Source organism: Tachypleus tridentatus, chromosome 7, assembly GCF_004210375.1.
Source record: "Tachypleus tridentatus isolate NWPU-2018 chromosome 7, ASM421037v1, whole genome shotgun sequence".
NCBI lineage: Eukaryota > Metazoa > Arthropoda > Merostomata > Xiphosura > Limulidae > Tachypleus > Tachypleus tridentatus.
Window position 1 is genome coordinate 183,265,502 of NC_134831.1, and position 16,424 is coordinate 183,281,925.

The 16,424-nt window shown below is 30.4% G+C and overlaps 1 protein-coding gene across 3 annotated transcripts; it reads left to right on the plus strand.

Annotated features, from left to right (window-relative positions):
* The first annotated feature begins 1,696 nt into the window (after window positions 1-1,696).
* LOC143257431 (adipose-secreted signaling protein-like) lies at window positions 1,697-15,925 on the plus strand. Of its 3 annotated transcripts, none has more exons than XM_076516093.1 (6): window positions 1,697-1,759; window positions 2,632-2,664; window positions 3,154-3,266; window positions 4,862-5,003; window positions 8,290-8,418; window positions 8,672-15,925. In XM_076516093.1, the coding sequence occupies exons 2-6, from the start codon at window positions 2,637-2,639 to the stop codon at window positions 8,773-8,775; spliced, it is 516 nt and encodes a 171-aa protein (XP_076372208.1). In that variant the 5' UTR covers window positions 1,697-1,759; window positions 2,632-2,636; the 3' UTR covers window positions 8,776-15,925. The 3 variants fall into 3 exon arrangements, with proteins under 3 accessions (XP_076372208.1, XP_076372210.1, XP_076372209.1); XM_076516095.1 differs by lacking the exon at window positions 1,697-1,759 and adding an exon at window positions 1,809-2,053; XM_076516094.1 differs by lacking the exon at window positions 1,697-1,759 and adding an exon at window positions 2,101-2,372.
* The last annotated feature ends 499 nt before the right edge of the window (window positions 15,926-16,424 follow it).

Consider the following 16,424-nt stretch of genomic DNA (forward strand, 5'->3'; position numbering starts at 1 on the left):
GATTATTTGTTTTTAATCCTGCTTTATCCTTTCAGGACATAATTCATTGTAATTTTCCTTTTACTTAAATAATAAAATTCTAAAAATTTTCTACCAAAAGAAACAAGAAATGTGTGTTTTATCTATTACAAGAGTCTTGGAGACTTAAGTATTAGAAACCACACTTTTCATCCATTACAAAAACTGTGGTGAACTGAGTAGAAAACATGTCCATTAGAAGAACTGCAAAAGATATACCCTAGTTACCTTGAAATTTATCCATCACAAGGATATAGGAAGATTTAGTATAAACTAAATACCATAAATAAAGACACTTATTAAAGAGGACTTTCATTCATCTTAAGGATCAAAACAGGTCCAGTGTATGACTGTAAATTTAGTATAGAATCAAAAACTGAATAGAGCAGTCATACAGACTTACTACCCAAAATCTAATCCACTCCAATTATACAAACAAAACTGATTGAAAAGACCAAGACAGAATTACATATTATGCAGTGTAACACGCTATTCTCTACAACCATACATGTTTGTTACAAATCTTAACTGGATACATTGTGGCTCAGCATGGCCAGGTGGTTAGAACACTACTCGTCATATGAGGGTCGCGGGTCAGAATTCCCGTCAAACCAAACAGCCCTTTCAGCCATGGGGAGCGTTTTAATGTGCCCCTCGATAGTCCAGCGGTACGTCTACGGGTTTACAACGCTAAACTCAGGGGTTCGATTCCCCTCCGTGGGCTCAGAAGATAGCCGATGTGGCTTTGCTATAAGAAAACACACGCGTTATAATGTTATGATAAATTCCACTGTTTGTTGGTAAAAGAGTACCCTAAGATTTGGCGGTGGGCGATGATGACTTCGTTCTTGTCTTACACTGCTAAAATAGAGACGGCTGGTGCAGGTAGCCCTTGCTTAGCTTTGTGGAAGATTCAAAAACAAACCTAAATGTATCACCAGTTTTAAACTCAAACATTTATTAGTTTAATTAACAACAAAAGCACCACGGTATGATAAAACGAAATGGATAATCTTCGGAATTCATGTGTTCCGTCATCAATGATATACAATTTTCACACAAAACATACATATGTTGTATACATACTTATATATATGTACAACAATAAACGGTACAACTGGCGGTATGTTGTGTTGATTAGCAGTCTTTCCTCTAGTAATGTAAATTGGCAGTCTTACATTTTATGTTTTGCAGTTTTTATGAATATTTTTGCGTGTATTTTTTTCACAATTACAAATAAAGGAAGCAACTTTTCATTAATCTTGAATTTACATGATTTACGTTCAGAGGACAGGTACTCCAGCAAATACATCTATAAACACTAGAAACATTCCGTTAATTTTACATGCAACAAAAGACTACTTCGATGGCTTTAAGAATCACTTATCTTACAGTAAAAGAGGAGTCATTTTATTAATCATGCTACTAAATTGATTACCATTCATAACAAATATGCGGTCCAAATTACAAAAACCCAAATCCATTGTCTTATGCTTAAAATAAGTAAATGTCATTCATTTATCAAATATTATGCAACTTATCAATTAATCCAAGACATTTGAATATGTACGTTTCATAATGTTATCGTGTAGGTATTTTATTTCCAATTTATAATAAATTTTCCCTTACAAGCTGAATAACAAAAGAAAAATATCACCTCAATTTTCTCATATAGGGGACGTGCTGATCAAGAAAAGCACTGGAGCATATTTTTTGCAAGAGTCACTTTCGCGCGTAAAAAGTAAAGTAAATTTTACGCTTTCTGTAATTTAAACAGTAATGGTTTAAAATGTTCAATATGTCTCATCATTTTTTATTATTGTATTTTTATTATAGATAAGGTGTTGCTAGTTTAGAATTCGGATCTAAGACTAATTAAATTTCCTATTCTTGCTGAACCTAGTGCCACAGAGATGGGGTTTACGTCGGAAATATTGTTAATTGAAATAATTTTAATAATTTAACATTTTAAGTCTTTAACACTTAACAGCGAGGCTATCCAACTTGTGAAACAGTGGATTCTAATTTCTTATAAGTGAGAACGTAACAAAAGTGTATTTCACTACCCACACTCATTACCGCTTTTATTTTTGGTTATTGTATGTAACATCTAAACCCGAGGATTAAGCTATTCCTGGAAAGAAGAAAAGTTTATCTGCAGTTTATAGTGTGGTGGTTCTAGAGAATTGATTGGTTACATAACTACATTCTGTATTGGAGAAATGAAATGAATTATGTTTTATCTTTTAGTTCTGTTTATCAAAAAAGTGTAACCAAATCAATGAAGGAGATCTATCATAGTGCATAATTATTTACAAACGGTTTAAGAATTTTCCTTTCGTTGTTTGTCATTGGTACGCAACGTTTTAACGTCCATTGAATAAGGCATGTGCGATAAATAAAATAATGCTTTAATTATTTCTTCTATTGGATGATTTAGTGTTTGTCATAGTTTGAAAGATAAAAGCACAGATTTGGCTATTAAAATACTGTTTAAAACTTATTAATGCAAATACTTCAAAAAAAAACAAAATGTTTGTTAAGTTATAATTCTTTAAATAAAAAAAAATACCTTCAAGCAAATTTAAGATAAAGATTTTACATCCAACACAGGTACCATGGAAATTGAAGCTTGTAATGAAGGGGGTAAGTTTTACATTTTTTATTTTGTAATAGAGACATTTAAAACCACTACTTATATTTTTTGTTAAAATCTTAATATTATTATATACATATTTCTGTTTTATGTTAAAAAAAAGAACCTAGGAAGATGTTTTATTTTATGACATTGGTTACACAGCACTCTTGCTACTTGCACTGTACATTCTGTGCTCTTTTCAGCCCAGTCTGGCAAGATTCACATGCTATAAAAGCTGAAATGGATGTATTTACTGGCATTGAATCTTGCAGGCTAACTGACCACTTAGTTTGATTTAGTTGGTAGTAAGTAACTTATCTCCATTATGAAGATTGTTTAGAAGTTAAACTTTATATTTAACTTGCTTTTAAAGAAAGCTCTAAGCTATGATCATGTTGATTAAATGAAATATAGGTATGTTTGTGTATTTGTGATTGTTGAGATAGTCAATTAACTTTTTAAGAATAGTTTGAAACTTTGTAAATTTCTCACCATAGATCATCATCGTGTCCATTTCAACGAGGATTCAGATACTTTTGGCCATGATGCAGATATTATTGTTCATCCATTGAATGATACACATATTAATGTTCATCTGGGTTTTTTACAGGCAAGTAGATCTATTCACAGTTGTTCTTTGCAAACTTTATTAAGACTTGATGTAATTTTCTCAAGTCAAATAGATGTTTGTCTTGTTTGTAATGAAAAAGGAAACATCTGCATTTATGTATTTTTCACACAGAATGTTATAATACTGTTTTAAACAGAAAAAAATTAGTTTGAAATTGATTTCTAATTTTTATGAATTATGTTGTTGCTGATTATACAATAAAGAAGGATTAAAAACTTAAAATCCAGATCATTAGATCATCCAAGACAAATGAATAAATCACAGACAAAAAAAAATCAGTATTGGAGTTTACACTACAGTAGAGATGTATATTTCAGAGATGGTTAGCCTAATTCTGGGTGATACTGTACAATGCAGAGCACCCAGGTGGTGTTTGACCCTGGATTGCAGTTCTAGGTTTCAAAGTTGGTGAGTTAGAGTCAGACCTGTGCATCACCATAACATATAGTAGTGTAGCTGTAGATGTAGAGTTAAGATTAAGTTAGTGCAGTACCACCAAATTTTCCCTGTACTTTAAGCTGTGAATGTGTTAAGAGAGTGACAGTCAATTATTTAGGAGTAGTTGTTATGGTGTTACCTATTATTGGCTGCCTTCCTCCTGGATAGTTGTTCAAATTTATATATTGTACAGATAGTCTTAATAAGTTACATAAATAGAAATACAGACTGAGGATATCTAAACATGGGCTTTGGAAAAGCAAAGAAAACATAGATTGGGTTTGATAAGATTCACATTGTTCTGTACTCTTTCTAACGTGCCTATTTCTGTTCATAAAGAGCATAATGGGGGGGGTATATAAAGATCACCCATTTGAAATATTTTTTTAGAGCACAAAAATAGGAACATAAATTATTGGTTATTAAACTATTAGTTATTAGTTTAATTAAACCTTTTGGAAGTATTTATTCCATGACTGGTCATACATGATGTGTGATATGGGATATAGATTACAAAAATGATGGTGTTCACCTCTTGTGTATGCACATTTTTGTTTATATTTTTTCAGGTTTTTTTTTCCACAGTTGCTCAGTAGCATGTTTGCATCTTGCTGCCCTATGTTTATATCAACAAATTTCTCTATGTGACAATAACATATAAAACAGCCTGTTTATAGAACTTTTCTTATTTCATCTATCTGCTGTGATTATTTTGATGGCCACTGATAAAAGAAACTTCTGTTTGATAACTTGCAAGTGATTAATCAAAAGGTGTTTATGATAAACCACATGTGTTATTAAAAATCTCCATTTGTTGTGAGATAAAAAGTTTGAATTACTGGGGTGTAAATAGGTTTATAGTTATGTGACTCACCTAAGTAACTTTCACATTTTTTTGTAAGATATGATACAGTTTGAGTTATTAAAATACATACAGCTGTTTTGTGACATTTCTAAATTGGTTTTTCATTTTTAATCTAACACTACTTTATTCTGTTTGCACAAGACCACAAGACATTGTTATAAAATATTGTGAAAATAATAGAAAATGTCAGTAATAGAGTATGTGATGAATATTTTTACCAGATTTATTTTTATATAATAGATTGATATTCTGTTGGTTTTTTTATATATAGGTTCATCATAGATACGAGATATCTTTTGTGTTTCACAGTAAAGAGACAGCTGGACCACTTGCTGTAAGAAATCAAAACCCTCCAAATTTGAACCTCAGGGTCACTGACCTCAGTCCAGTAGAAGGAATACATAGAGGACCAGGTAGGGTACTGGAAACATTTATTACATTTTAAAGAGGAATGAATTTTACCTGTGAATCAGATAAGCCATGGTAAGGACATAAAACACACACAACCACCTTTTTCTATTTAACATTACAAACATACTTATAAAAAAAACAAAGAAATTGCACTACAAAGTCATTTATGTATATAGTCAGGTTTATTAGTCTTACATCTGTAGTGGAAAAACTTAAGAGTTTGGAGTGAAAAAAAGAACTTCACAAAACTATTTAGAGAAACATATCATAAAAAATGTTTTGGTTTATAAAAGCTGTTAAAGTTTATTTTGTCAGGATGTTAGTCTGGATAATGAAAAGGTTGTGAACTGAACCCTCTTTTTACAACCATCCTCACGTGTACTTGTCAGAAGATTTTACTGAGTTACATCCAAAATATAATAAAGTACTTTATTATCATGACATACAAATAAAATTGGTGTCATAATGTAGCTAATAATCCAATTTTTGATATTGTACTAGTTTTAAGCTTTAATTTTTTAAGACTATTTTAAAAATTTCTCTGTTTCCCCAAGTTTAAGAATTGACATTTATTCACTTGGTATCCTTTTTTCTCTAACTTATCTACCATCTATTTGAGAAATATAAAATTTAATGTAAATTTCTCATAATAATGTTGTCATTGCTCAGTTAAAGCACAATTTTTATAACCATCAATCTTATTTGATTGTAGAGCCATAAACTAGAAATTTGGACCCCACTTCCCACACCCACCTGTCACATTCTCTCTTTCACAAATTGCCAATGGTTTTCTCTAACATTTAATAATATATTATTTATAACCAATAGAAAGTCAAGGTTGTAATCTGTCAAATGATGTATTATTTTACATTATTTTCTGTACAGAGAATTGTATATTTTACTTCCAGTTTAAACTTTGTTCCTATTGAAATTATATTGAAGAGCTTGGCTGAATTTTTAAGGGTTCTTTCCACATAGTTAGAAAGCCAGAAAATTGTAATAGTTATAGAACAGTGCCTGCTTCATGTGTGTTTTTATTATTTGTTTATTGGTACGTTATTTAAATAAATTAATTTACTGCAGTAGTACTAGAAGTTAGGGTTAAGTTTCTTCAACAGTCTACAGCAAAGTAAAGATCCAAGTAAGTACAATATTCCTTGTTTTTCACTTGTATTCTTTATTTGTTATTATAAAAGTAACTTAAATATAAAAATTTGGAACTTTATTAGGTCAGATTAGGTAAAATAAAGAATAATAAATTTTTACTAAGTATACTCGCAAGCAACTTGCAAGTAGCCAATGATTTATGTAATTTGATAAGGTAATGTGAACTTACATGTTTGTCATATGAGTTACAATTTAGGTGGTGGGAACATGAGTGAGGCATGGTTGAAAGGACAATAAAACAATAGAATTTAAGTAGAAACATAGATATTTATATTGTTTAAGGGTTTAGAGCTATTTGGGATAAGTAAACGTAATTTATTACAATTTAAAGTCATTCTAAAGAGAAGAAAAGTAATTTAAATTTATTTTAATTTGTTTTTTGGTATTTTTCAGGTCAGTGAAATTGACTAACCTTGTATAGAGTTAGGTTAGAGAATAATAACAGGTTGTATAAAGTTTTTTTGAAAAAAGCAATCACTTTGCACCCAGAGCAGTCAACACTGACTCTATATGCTTATGGTTTGTTAGTTTGTTCTTCAAATTCAGCACAAAGCTACACAAGGGCTATCTATGCTAGCTGTCCCTAATTTAACAGTGTAACACTAGAGGGTAGGCAGCTGCTCATCACCACCCACCCCTAACTCTTGGATTACTGTTTTACGAAAGAATAGTGGGATTGACTGTTGAATTATAATGCCCCCCACAACTGAAAGGGCGAGCATGTTTGGTGTGATGGGGATTTGAACCCACGACCCTCAGATTGTGAGCCGAGAGCCCTAACAGTCTGGCTACGTTTGTGGAAAAATGTTTAATGAAAATATTTAATTAAAATTTTTTTTTTTTTTTATCTACAAAAGACGTTTTATAATTACTGAAAACTTGTAAATTTCATGAAGACATCCTAAACATATAAGAGATTAAGAGTATGGAAACTACAAAGGTCAAAATTTAAGTTGAATTGACAAAGTCCTTCACGAGAGAGTTATTGAACTTGTATTTAGGAAGAACTGTTGATAAGAAGACCACATTGATGAATGTTGAGTTATTAAATAAGAGAAAGCAAAAAGTTGTTATTTATGAAGCCCAACCAAACTGGACCTTTGTTAGCAGAGGAATGTCTCGTGGAGTCATTGTTTGGGCCTTTGATTTTTCTTATTTACATTAATGATACTGATATGGGAATTATTAGTAAAGTTTGCTGTTGACATTAATCTCTTAGGTATTTCTAATTGTATCAAGTGTTTTGATATGCTACAGAATGACACAAATAAGACAGTTAATTGGACAAATGATCTATAATTATAGTAAGTGCAAGTTAATGCCCTGGTGTTAACATAATTTGGATGAAACACTACTATGGATAGTGGCCAACTTGTGGCTAGGTCAATCAGTTTTTAGTTTGTTACATAAAATAATTGATTAATCAAATCCATTTCACAACTGTTTAAACATAGAGTTTGTGAGAAATGTTTTTCCTGTTAATATTGGAAAATCAACATATATATTATTGTGACATTTTTATTAGCTCTTTGAAACTAAAATTACAGTTATGAGTTAAGCCTAACGTATGCCATTTGGTGGAAGAAATCTCTCTTGTTTGTATGTTTTTGTCGTAATCTGCTCGCTTTAATCTTAGTCAGTTTTTTTTGAAACTAGAAAATATGTTATCAAATAAAATCATTGCTAACCTATTGGAATTTTTAACATTAAATTAGTTAATAACAGTAAACTAATAAAAGGTCTGTGGTATACAAAAAAATTGTGTGTTACAAAGGTATTTGTACTAAAGACGTGTCTGTGTAAGTGTAACTAAGGTACTACAAATAACATCTTGAACTCTGACATTAAAGTCATCAGATTATTATTTTTATATATTTAAATAAAAGTTAATAGTTTTATTCCACAGTGTTTTCAGTAGCAATCTAAGTCATGGTATAGTCCTTCTGGAAGTCCATGTATGCAGTTTGTGTATATGGAATCTAACCGTGTATTTTACCATTATGAGTCTGTAAATTTACTACTGATTCACTAGGGACACTTCAGAAAAAATTTGCATTTTATGTGCTGTGTTTATCAGTACTGAAAACAAAGTAAGGTTATTATTAATTGTCATTCTTTCAGAAATACCTTATCGAATCACCATAGAGTTGTTTGCCTACAAAGAGAAATTACTTCGTGAACAGATTGTATTAGAAGCCTGTGGTAATTCAATATTTACGGTAACTCTCATACTTCATGCAAGAGTTCTTGGTAAGTGGAAAACGTGTGACTGTTTGGAATTTGGTTTTCATATTTAACTTCTCTTTAGGTAGAGCACTGGACTAAAATTGGCTGTTATCTGAATTTTGTGGTTTTGGGTAATAAGTAATATTTGTTCTCTACTGTTGACCATCTAATTTAATTACAAACTGCATGAAAACTTGATTGATGTTTTTAATGGTGAATGAATGAGTAAAATTCAATTTTAACATACAGAACTTGTTTTTCATTTTATTTCTTGAAGGTAAGGGTAAAGGTACACCATTTCTGAAGAGTGGAATACACTGCATTGGTCAAGAAATGGAAGAGGAGGAATCAGAGTACAGTGATTGGCAAGGTTTTGAATAAGGTTTGACAGTGACATCTAATCTGTTAAATCACATTGTAGTTACACCTTCATTGTTAAAGAGTACAATTGTTCCCTGGGAAGGGGGTATGAGTAGCTAAATAAGTGATTAAAAAAAATTCTTACTAGTTTCTGCCATCTGGTGCCTATTCAAGTGTGATTGGAAGTCATCTCATAACAAAACTCTAGATTTAGAAGTTTTGTTTTCAGCTTCGTTAACTTGTTTTTATTATAATCGTTATTATTGTAGCTAAAGTTGTATAACAAACTTCTAGCTTTTACTTTTCTCAGTGTTATAAAATGAATGACTTTTAATATGTGTATAGCATGTAATACAGGTGATTTTCTACAACATCTCAAGTGTAATTAAACATAAAAAATAGCCTTCTTGTTACTAAAAGATTCCATCATGGCTGACTTTGTCATAGAAATATATTTTTGTTGTATTCTTGTGTGTAAAAGTCCTGAAACTTTTTCTAGACTGTGGAATAATATAAATCTAAACGACCAGCCCTAGTTATCAGGTGTGTCCGTTTTGTGCTGCCTTCCACTTAGTCTTTGTTTTTTTTTGTAATTGTGAATGGAAGAGTATTTGTTTAGAAAAATATTGGCAGGAGATTTTAGCTAAGATGAAACCAGTTCATAAAAGTATGACACACAAGCACCAAATTCATTTGGACTTGGTTCATCTACCACACTTTTTTCACTTCACATTTGAACCATCTTTCTAATAAAATTGCATGCTCATACAGTTATTTATTTCATAAGCCTGCTGGCGGTGATAATTACTCATATTCTGACAAAGTCTGAGAGAAACAATTTATATGTGAATGGCCAGTTTAGTTGTTCATGTGTGGACAGAGCTTGGGGATGTGTATTTTCTGACTTCCTGGACAAGTTTGTTGAATGTTTCAAACAGTTTCATAAACTGTTCATGAGATGTACACTGGATGAAACTAACCATGTCGTACCTTCCTGATAAAACAGTATTTAACGCACAGAACTGTGGTTTTTTGCAATGTCATTATAAAAATACTGTTTATACACTTGCAGATATAAATACTTATAACAGTTGATCACAAAATTATAAATGTATTATTCACACTTATTCATACATATCAGTTTTGTTTTTTTATATAACTGATTTCATCTATATATATACAAACTTCTGATGAATAGAATTATACTGATTGAAATGTGTATTGTTTTTCACATCTGGTGTATTGCACACATTAAACCAGTTTTCAGTACAAATACCATCTTTGAAATTAACTTTTTGCCAAAGTAATTTCTGTTTATTATGCACACTGGATATTAAACAGCATTTCTCACCATCGGAAAAAATGTTACCTTGTAAATAACATTTTACATATATTAATTTTTTTTATGCAGACTCGTACCACTAGAAACTAGGTTTTGATACCCATGGTGTGCAAAGCACAGATAGTCCTTTGCATAACTTTTTACTTATATCCACACCTACCTACCTATTCTGTGCTTTAAAAATAGTTGACAGCATTTGCATTGCTTTTCCATTTTTTTATTTTTCTGACTGGTGAGAAACGTTTGGTTCCAAATAGTGTATTACATCGTAATTTAATATGAATAAAACTTGCATGACTGAGTTATCTTTACAATGTAGACATTAGAATTTTTTAAGTTCCAGGCACAGCTAATAATTATTCACTGCTGAGATTTAGTAAGTTTAAGCTGGTTGATATTCTAAGTACTTACACTATAAATGTAAAAAATATTTTAAATATCTCATAGAACCCACACCTTTTCAAGTTTCTTTTACTGATTCTACTGATTCTGTTATTCTTGGAATATGCCATTTTAATAAGTAAATTTTACATATATTTGGAAATTTGGAATTAACATTTTTGCATTATAAAGTGTTAATATTATGCTATCACTTAGTTGATAATATATATGTGGTTGATGATGGAGTAACTTGGATTATAATATGAAAAGACGTTAGTTAATTACAAACAATATTAAACAAATATTTCATGTTCTACCCTCTGCAGTTGGTTATTGTCTGAGGCATAACATGGAGATGGTTTTTCATTTGTTTTAGTACAGTGGACTATGCAAGCTCTATCCTTTAATGGGATTCAACCTGAATTCTAGCATTACAAGTCCTTGAACTTACAGCTAATTTATGGTGAAACTTTGTTTCTGAGCTGTTTATTTGTTTTCATTTTACCTCCTGGCTTTATCAACCAAAGTCAAGTTAGAGCAAGTAAATGATAAATTAGATAGAGAAGGATGTTTGTTCACTGCAGGTATCATTCAAGTAATAACTCACTGAAATACATTTTCTAAGTATTTCAAGTAAATAAGAACTAACTGGCAGGTGTTTACATTTCATCCAGGAGTAGCTGTTGCACAGAGAAAAAAACTTCACATGTGCAAATAATATTGCTATAAATCATTTTTAAGTGTTTGATCATACTAATTGTATAACCATTTTATGTAGATTTTGGTTCTGTTAGAATGTATTGACTTTTTAAAATATCATATCTGAAAGAAAAAAGTAAAGTAAGAGTTTCCTCAGGTTTGCATGTTTTAACCAGTTCTGAACAAGAATACATGTTAATGATGTAACCAAACATCTAAACAGTGCAAGTTGCCAGTATGAAATAGGTTTTTATTGATATGTGTTTGTGTAAAAAATGGGATTTATTTTCTTGGATCTATTACATAAAATGGTACACCAGAAGTGTCATTGGCCATTAAATTCAAATCAACTTTGATGACATTTTCTTAGGTTAATGGAGGAAATCAAAAGGAATATCTACATCTTAAAAATAAAATGTGTAATAACAAAAAATAAAGACAAGTACTGAGGTAATTATTTAGTGATTTTTATGACCTTAAAGATGTCTCCTGGTAGAATGAACAAGAATAAATCAAACCATATACCTGAAAACACTTTTTAAAAAATCTAAATTTACCTCTTATATTCATACTACTGTATCACTTGTTTTTTATTGTTACATCAGTTTGTTGACCTTTGACCCCATATTACAGCTTTTTATCTTATCTTTTCATGCAAGATTCACTTTTTGTTATTAGTCTTTGGTCAGTGTCTGTTGCTGTGATTAGAATTAAGGGTATTGAATATTACAGGGATATTTGTGAAAAAAAAATATTTACTTATCAAATAGATTAACTAACTCAGATATTTGGAATGATTTTGAGTAATATCTGAAAATGTGATTACCTATTTCAACACAATTATCTTTTCTCACACATACACACTGACAGTACATCCCATCATCTAATGAATAAGTTAAAGTAAGGAAGTTGTAACAATATAATTTGATTCTAATTGTTCCATTTTATAGCCTGTATTGTCTTAAAATGAGTTGCACAAGCTGTGTACCAAGAGGGACTGAGAGGAGAGGAACTATTTTTTTTTCAAATGTGTAGTTGTACTACAGTAGAGAAAAGTTTAAAAAATGAACCTTAAATGTGATCTTTTTATTTGTAAAACACATATAATTGTAACCTAACCTTTAATGTCAAGTAATGGCTTCTGTTGATACTTGAGAAAAATAATTATAATATATAATCAGTTAATTTTCAGCTTTGGCATCTTGACTTGAAGCTTTCTGCTGTAGTTATTTGTAATGTTTTAAGTAATATATCTCAGAAATCTTATTGTCAAGTTTGTTTTTATCTGACAAGATATTAAAACTTGTACACTTTTGTCAAGGTAATCTTTCTAGGTTTTGAAGCTTGCAAAACATCTTTGAATACATTTTCAGATGTTAACTACCTAACTATGTCCTTGGAAGGATATGTGGAACAGTATGGCATTATTATCATAGCTGTCACTGAAGTACTTTCTTTTAACCTATGACTACAAACAAGAACTGATGTGTAATTCAAATAAATAACAAACTTGAAATATTTTTGGTTTTGGATACAGTAGTTGAGAATCCATCAAGAAAATAGATTGTATTGAAAGTTTTGATTTATAAGTTCTGTTGATTTTATTTAATGAAGGCTATGATTTAAGCAGTATTCCACATCTGGAACAGTTAATAACTGGAAATGAGATTGAACTTTAATTCTGAGCTGGTTAAGAAAAAAATGGAAAATTTAAAAAATACAATTCCTGGGCCAGATAGTATTTTCCTAAGGGTTTTGAAGGAAGTTAAAGATTGGATATGTGAGCCATGTACTACAAATTTTTGTCAGTTCTTAAATAGTGGGCAGGTACCAGATGATTGGAAGTTAGCTAATGTAATTCCTCTTTTCAACAAAGATGATAAAAATTGTCCCAGTAATTATAAATCCATTAGTTTTGCATCAACTGTGGGAAAAGTTTTGGAAAGTCTGATAAAAGATACTTTGCAAAGGCATTTAACAAAGGTTAGAATTGTATTGGATAGTCAACGTGGTTTCTCTAAGAGAAAATCTTGCCTTACAAATCTTTTGAAATTCTTTGAAAAGGTCACTGTTTATGTAGATTTAATGTATCTGAATTTTCGGAAATCATTTGACAAAGTGCCATATAAAAGGCTTGTAAAGAAACTTACCTTTATGGGTGTGGAGGCTAAATAAACTAACTGGATAAAAGATTGATTTGATGGAAGAAAACAGAGGGTTGTTATAAATGAAGTTCAGCCATACTGGATTAATGTCACAAGGGAGGTACCTCAGTTTTAGGACCTTTGCTCTTATTTTGATTTACATCAATGAGGAAAGGTCAGTAGATTAGTTCAATTTGCTGGTGATAGTGAGGTCTTGGATGTTGATAGCTGTGAAGATGCTGATGCAGATTAACAAAAGGATTTAGATCATTTAGTGAGTTGAGCAAATAAATGGCAGATGGGTTTTAATTATACTACATGCAAGATATTGCATGTGGGATATCATAATTTCAATTATAAGTATAAATTGGTTGGAAATAACCTTAACCGTGTTATGAAGGGAAAGGGATTTTGGTGTAGTAGTTAATCAGTCTCTAAAGCCATCCAAGCAGTGTGCTGGTGCTAGTGGTAGGGCAAACAGGATTTTAGGTTGTACTTAAAGAAACATTGAATACAAGTCTATAGAGGATATAATTTCATTGTACATGCCACTAGTTAGGTCACATTTGGAATATTGTGTTCAGGCTTGGGATCCTTGCCTTAAGAAAGACATTGAAATGGAAAGCATTACTAGAATGGTGTCTGGGATGGAGGGGTTGTTAGATAAGAAAAGGTTGAAATGTCAAATTGTTTTATCATGATAAAAGAAGAACTAGGTGAGATCTGACTGAGGTGTTTAAGATTGTAAAATGATTTGATAGTGTTGATGCTTCATCTTTACCATATTTAACAAGGAGAATAGTAGTACTAGGAGACACATATACATTTTAAAAGGGTAGGATTCATCTTCAGCTAAGACAATTTCATTTTTTTCTTAATATAGGTTTTAGCACATTCAGTCAGTCCAGAAATGGCTTTTTTGTGTGTTAAACATAAAGACAATTGTCTTGACTTGGCCAATTTAGAAATATGGGAAATTAAAAAGGTCATTATTTTATTAGTTAAATATTATAATTCAAAACATTTCTATTGCAAGTAGGATAAATTTTATCTTATCTAGAAAGTATTGTGATAACATTTACAATAGTTAAAAATACCCATGATGCCTAACTAGTCACCATGAAACGTTAAAACACATTGTATATCTAGCACAATTGAAGATTGGATTTTACTAAACCTAAATAAGAGAAGGAGAAGTACAATTTGTATTTTTAAAGATTCTGTGTTTTACATCTGACTTTCAATAACAAAAGTGAACATCTGATAAATACAATATTAAAGTAGTTTTAAAATTATTCAAAAAAGTTGCACATATACACAAAATCTGGTTAAAGCAGGAAATGAGTTAAGTTTAATCAGAATTCATAAAATATAACCTAATTAAACACACAGAAGTGCAATATCAATAATACATGTGTGTTTGTAAACTGTATCAAAATATATTTTAAGATAGATAAAGCCTTCCGTTACATGCTGTCAGCTCATGCCATTTTTCAGTCTTTTTAGTGGAAAAATTGAAAATGCTTTAAGCTGTTAAACTTATTTTTCCCAAACTAATAACTGCTGCTGTTAAATAAATGATTTTATTTACTTCATTAATGATTGTTGGGTATGTAGCAGAATGAAACTATTGAATGTTTAATGCAATAAAATAAATACTGGGCATTACATGATACAATGTTCATATGTTATTACTTCACAATATTAATATAATTGATTAATCAATAAATTTGTGAAATGATGGAAGTAAGGGAAAAGATAGCTTGATATAGAAAAATGACTTGTCAATACTGGACGTTACATGATACAATGTTCATATGTTATAACTTCACAATATTAATATAATTGATTAATCAATAAATTTGTGAAATGATGGAAGTAAGGGAAAAGATAGCTTGATATAGAAAAATGACTTGGTTTTAATTTGAATGTAATGGAACAATTAATCAAATTCAAATATAGAATTAAGATTTTCTATTTCCTTTTTTTTTTCTTAAATAAATAAATAAATATATATATATATATATATATATACTGTACATTTTTAAGTGTGTATTTTTAAGTTATAATAAAACATCTTGAGGAATCTGTAAAGTTATATTAACTAGGGTGTTCTGTTATTTTTTTTGTCATTAATTATTGATGAATAAACATAAAATGAGTCTCTTGCATAGTTGCTTTTTGTATGGTTGTATGTGTGAAATGTAAAGCTACTTTTGGCCCTGAACTCTGTTATTTGTTTGTTGGCCCTGGTTCTTCCCTCTTTATTTTTAAATTGTTGATTAAATTTGACTGTTTCTCAAGTAAAGATTGGTTTGTTATTCATAATTATTTTTCTTTAAAACTGGATTACTTTACATTTATATTCTGTTTATAAAGAGCTCAGATATTAAATTATATGCTACCATGTTATTCATTTTTATATATGATTGTTTATGAAAACTGTATCCTTAAGCAATGGCAGATTTGGTTTCAGTAGCTTACTAAAAAATTGTATCAGTGTTACCACGAGGATAAATCAGTAAGCCTTTTTTGTTTGACATTTTAAAGTTCAAACAGCCCAGTAAAGAATTTTTGTCATAATAAAATATTTTACTGAAATATAGTTGTATGAAAAGATTGTCAGATTATTAAAAAGAATAAAACACTAATTGATCAATACATGGACATGATATAGTTTACACAAGTGTAATCATTACAAGTAATGGTTAATATAAAACTAGCTGCATTCCCTGTGGTCTTTCACTGTTAAATTGGGGATGGCTAGCATTGATAGCACTCAAGTAGCTTTGCATGAAATTCAAACCAATTCACTGGTGGCTCCCATCCATGATGAACCTGAAATTTATCCCAACCAGAACCATGAGCTCTTCAGCAAGTTGATTTACATCTGATGAATTCATCCTCAAAGCTAACCAATTGGCTGATATCTTTATAACATGCCTCCAAAAACAATCATGGTATATGACTTTTGCCTTGGGCTGTCTGTGTTTTGGAATCTATAAACTACATCACTAACACTTTTGACTATAGCAGTGAGCCCTCTCATTCATCTACGTTGGAGGTTTTAGTTTTAGGTTTACTATTTCATTTTGAGGCCACTA

What these genes read in the sequence shown, in the direction of transcription:
- LOC143257431 (XM_076516093.1), top strand. Translation starts at nt 2,637, where the DNA reads ATGGAAATTGAAGCTTGTAATGAAGGGG. An exon ending in AGGAATACATAGAGGACCAG is followed by an intron (nt 5,004 to 8,289) that starts GTAGGGTACTGG and finishes TCATTCTTTCAG; the next exon opens with AAATACCTTATCGAATCACC. An exon ending in ACTTCATGCAAGAGTTCTTG is followed by an intron (nt 8,419 to 8,671) that starts GTAAGTGGAAAA and finishes TATTTCTTGAAG; the next exon opens with GTAAGGGTAAAGGTACACCA.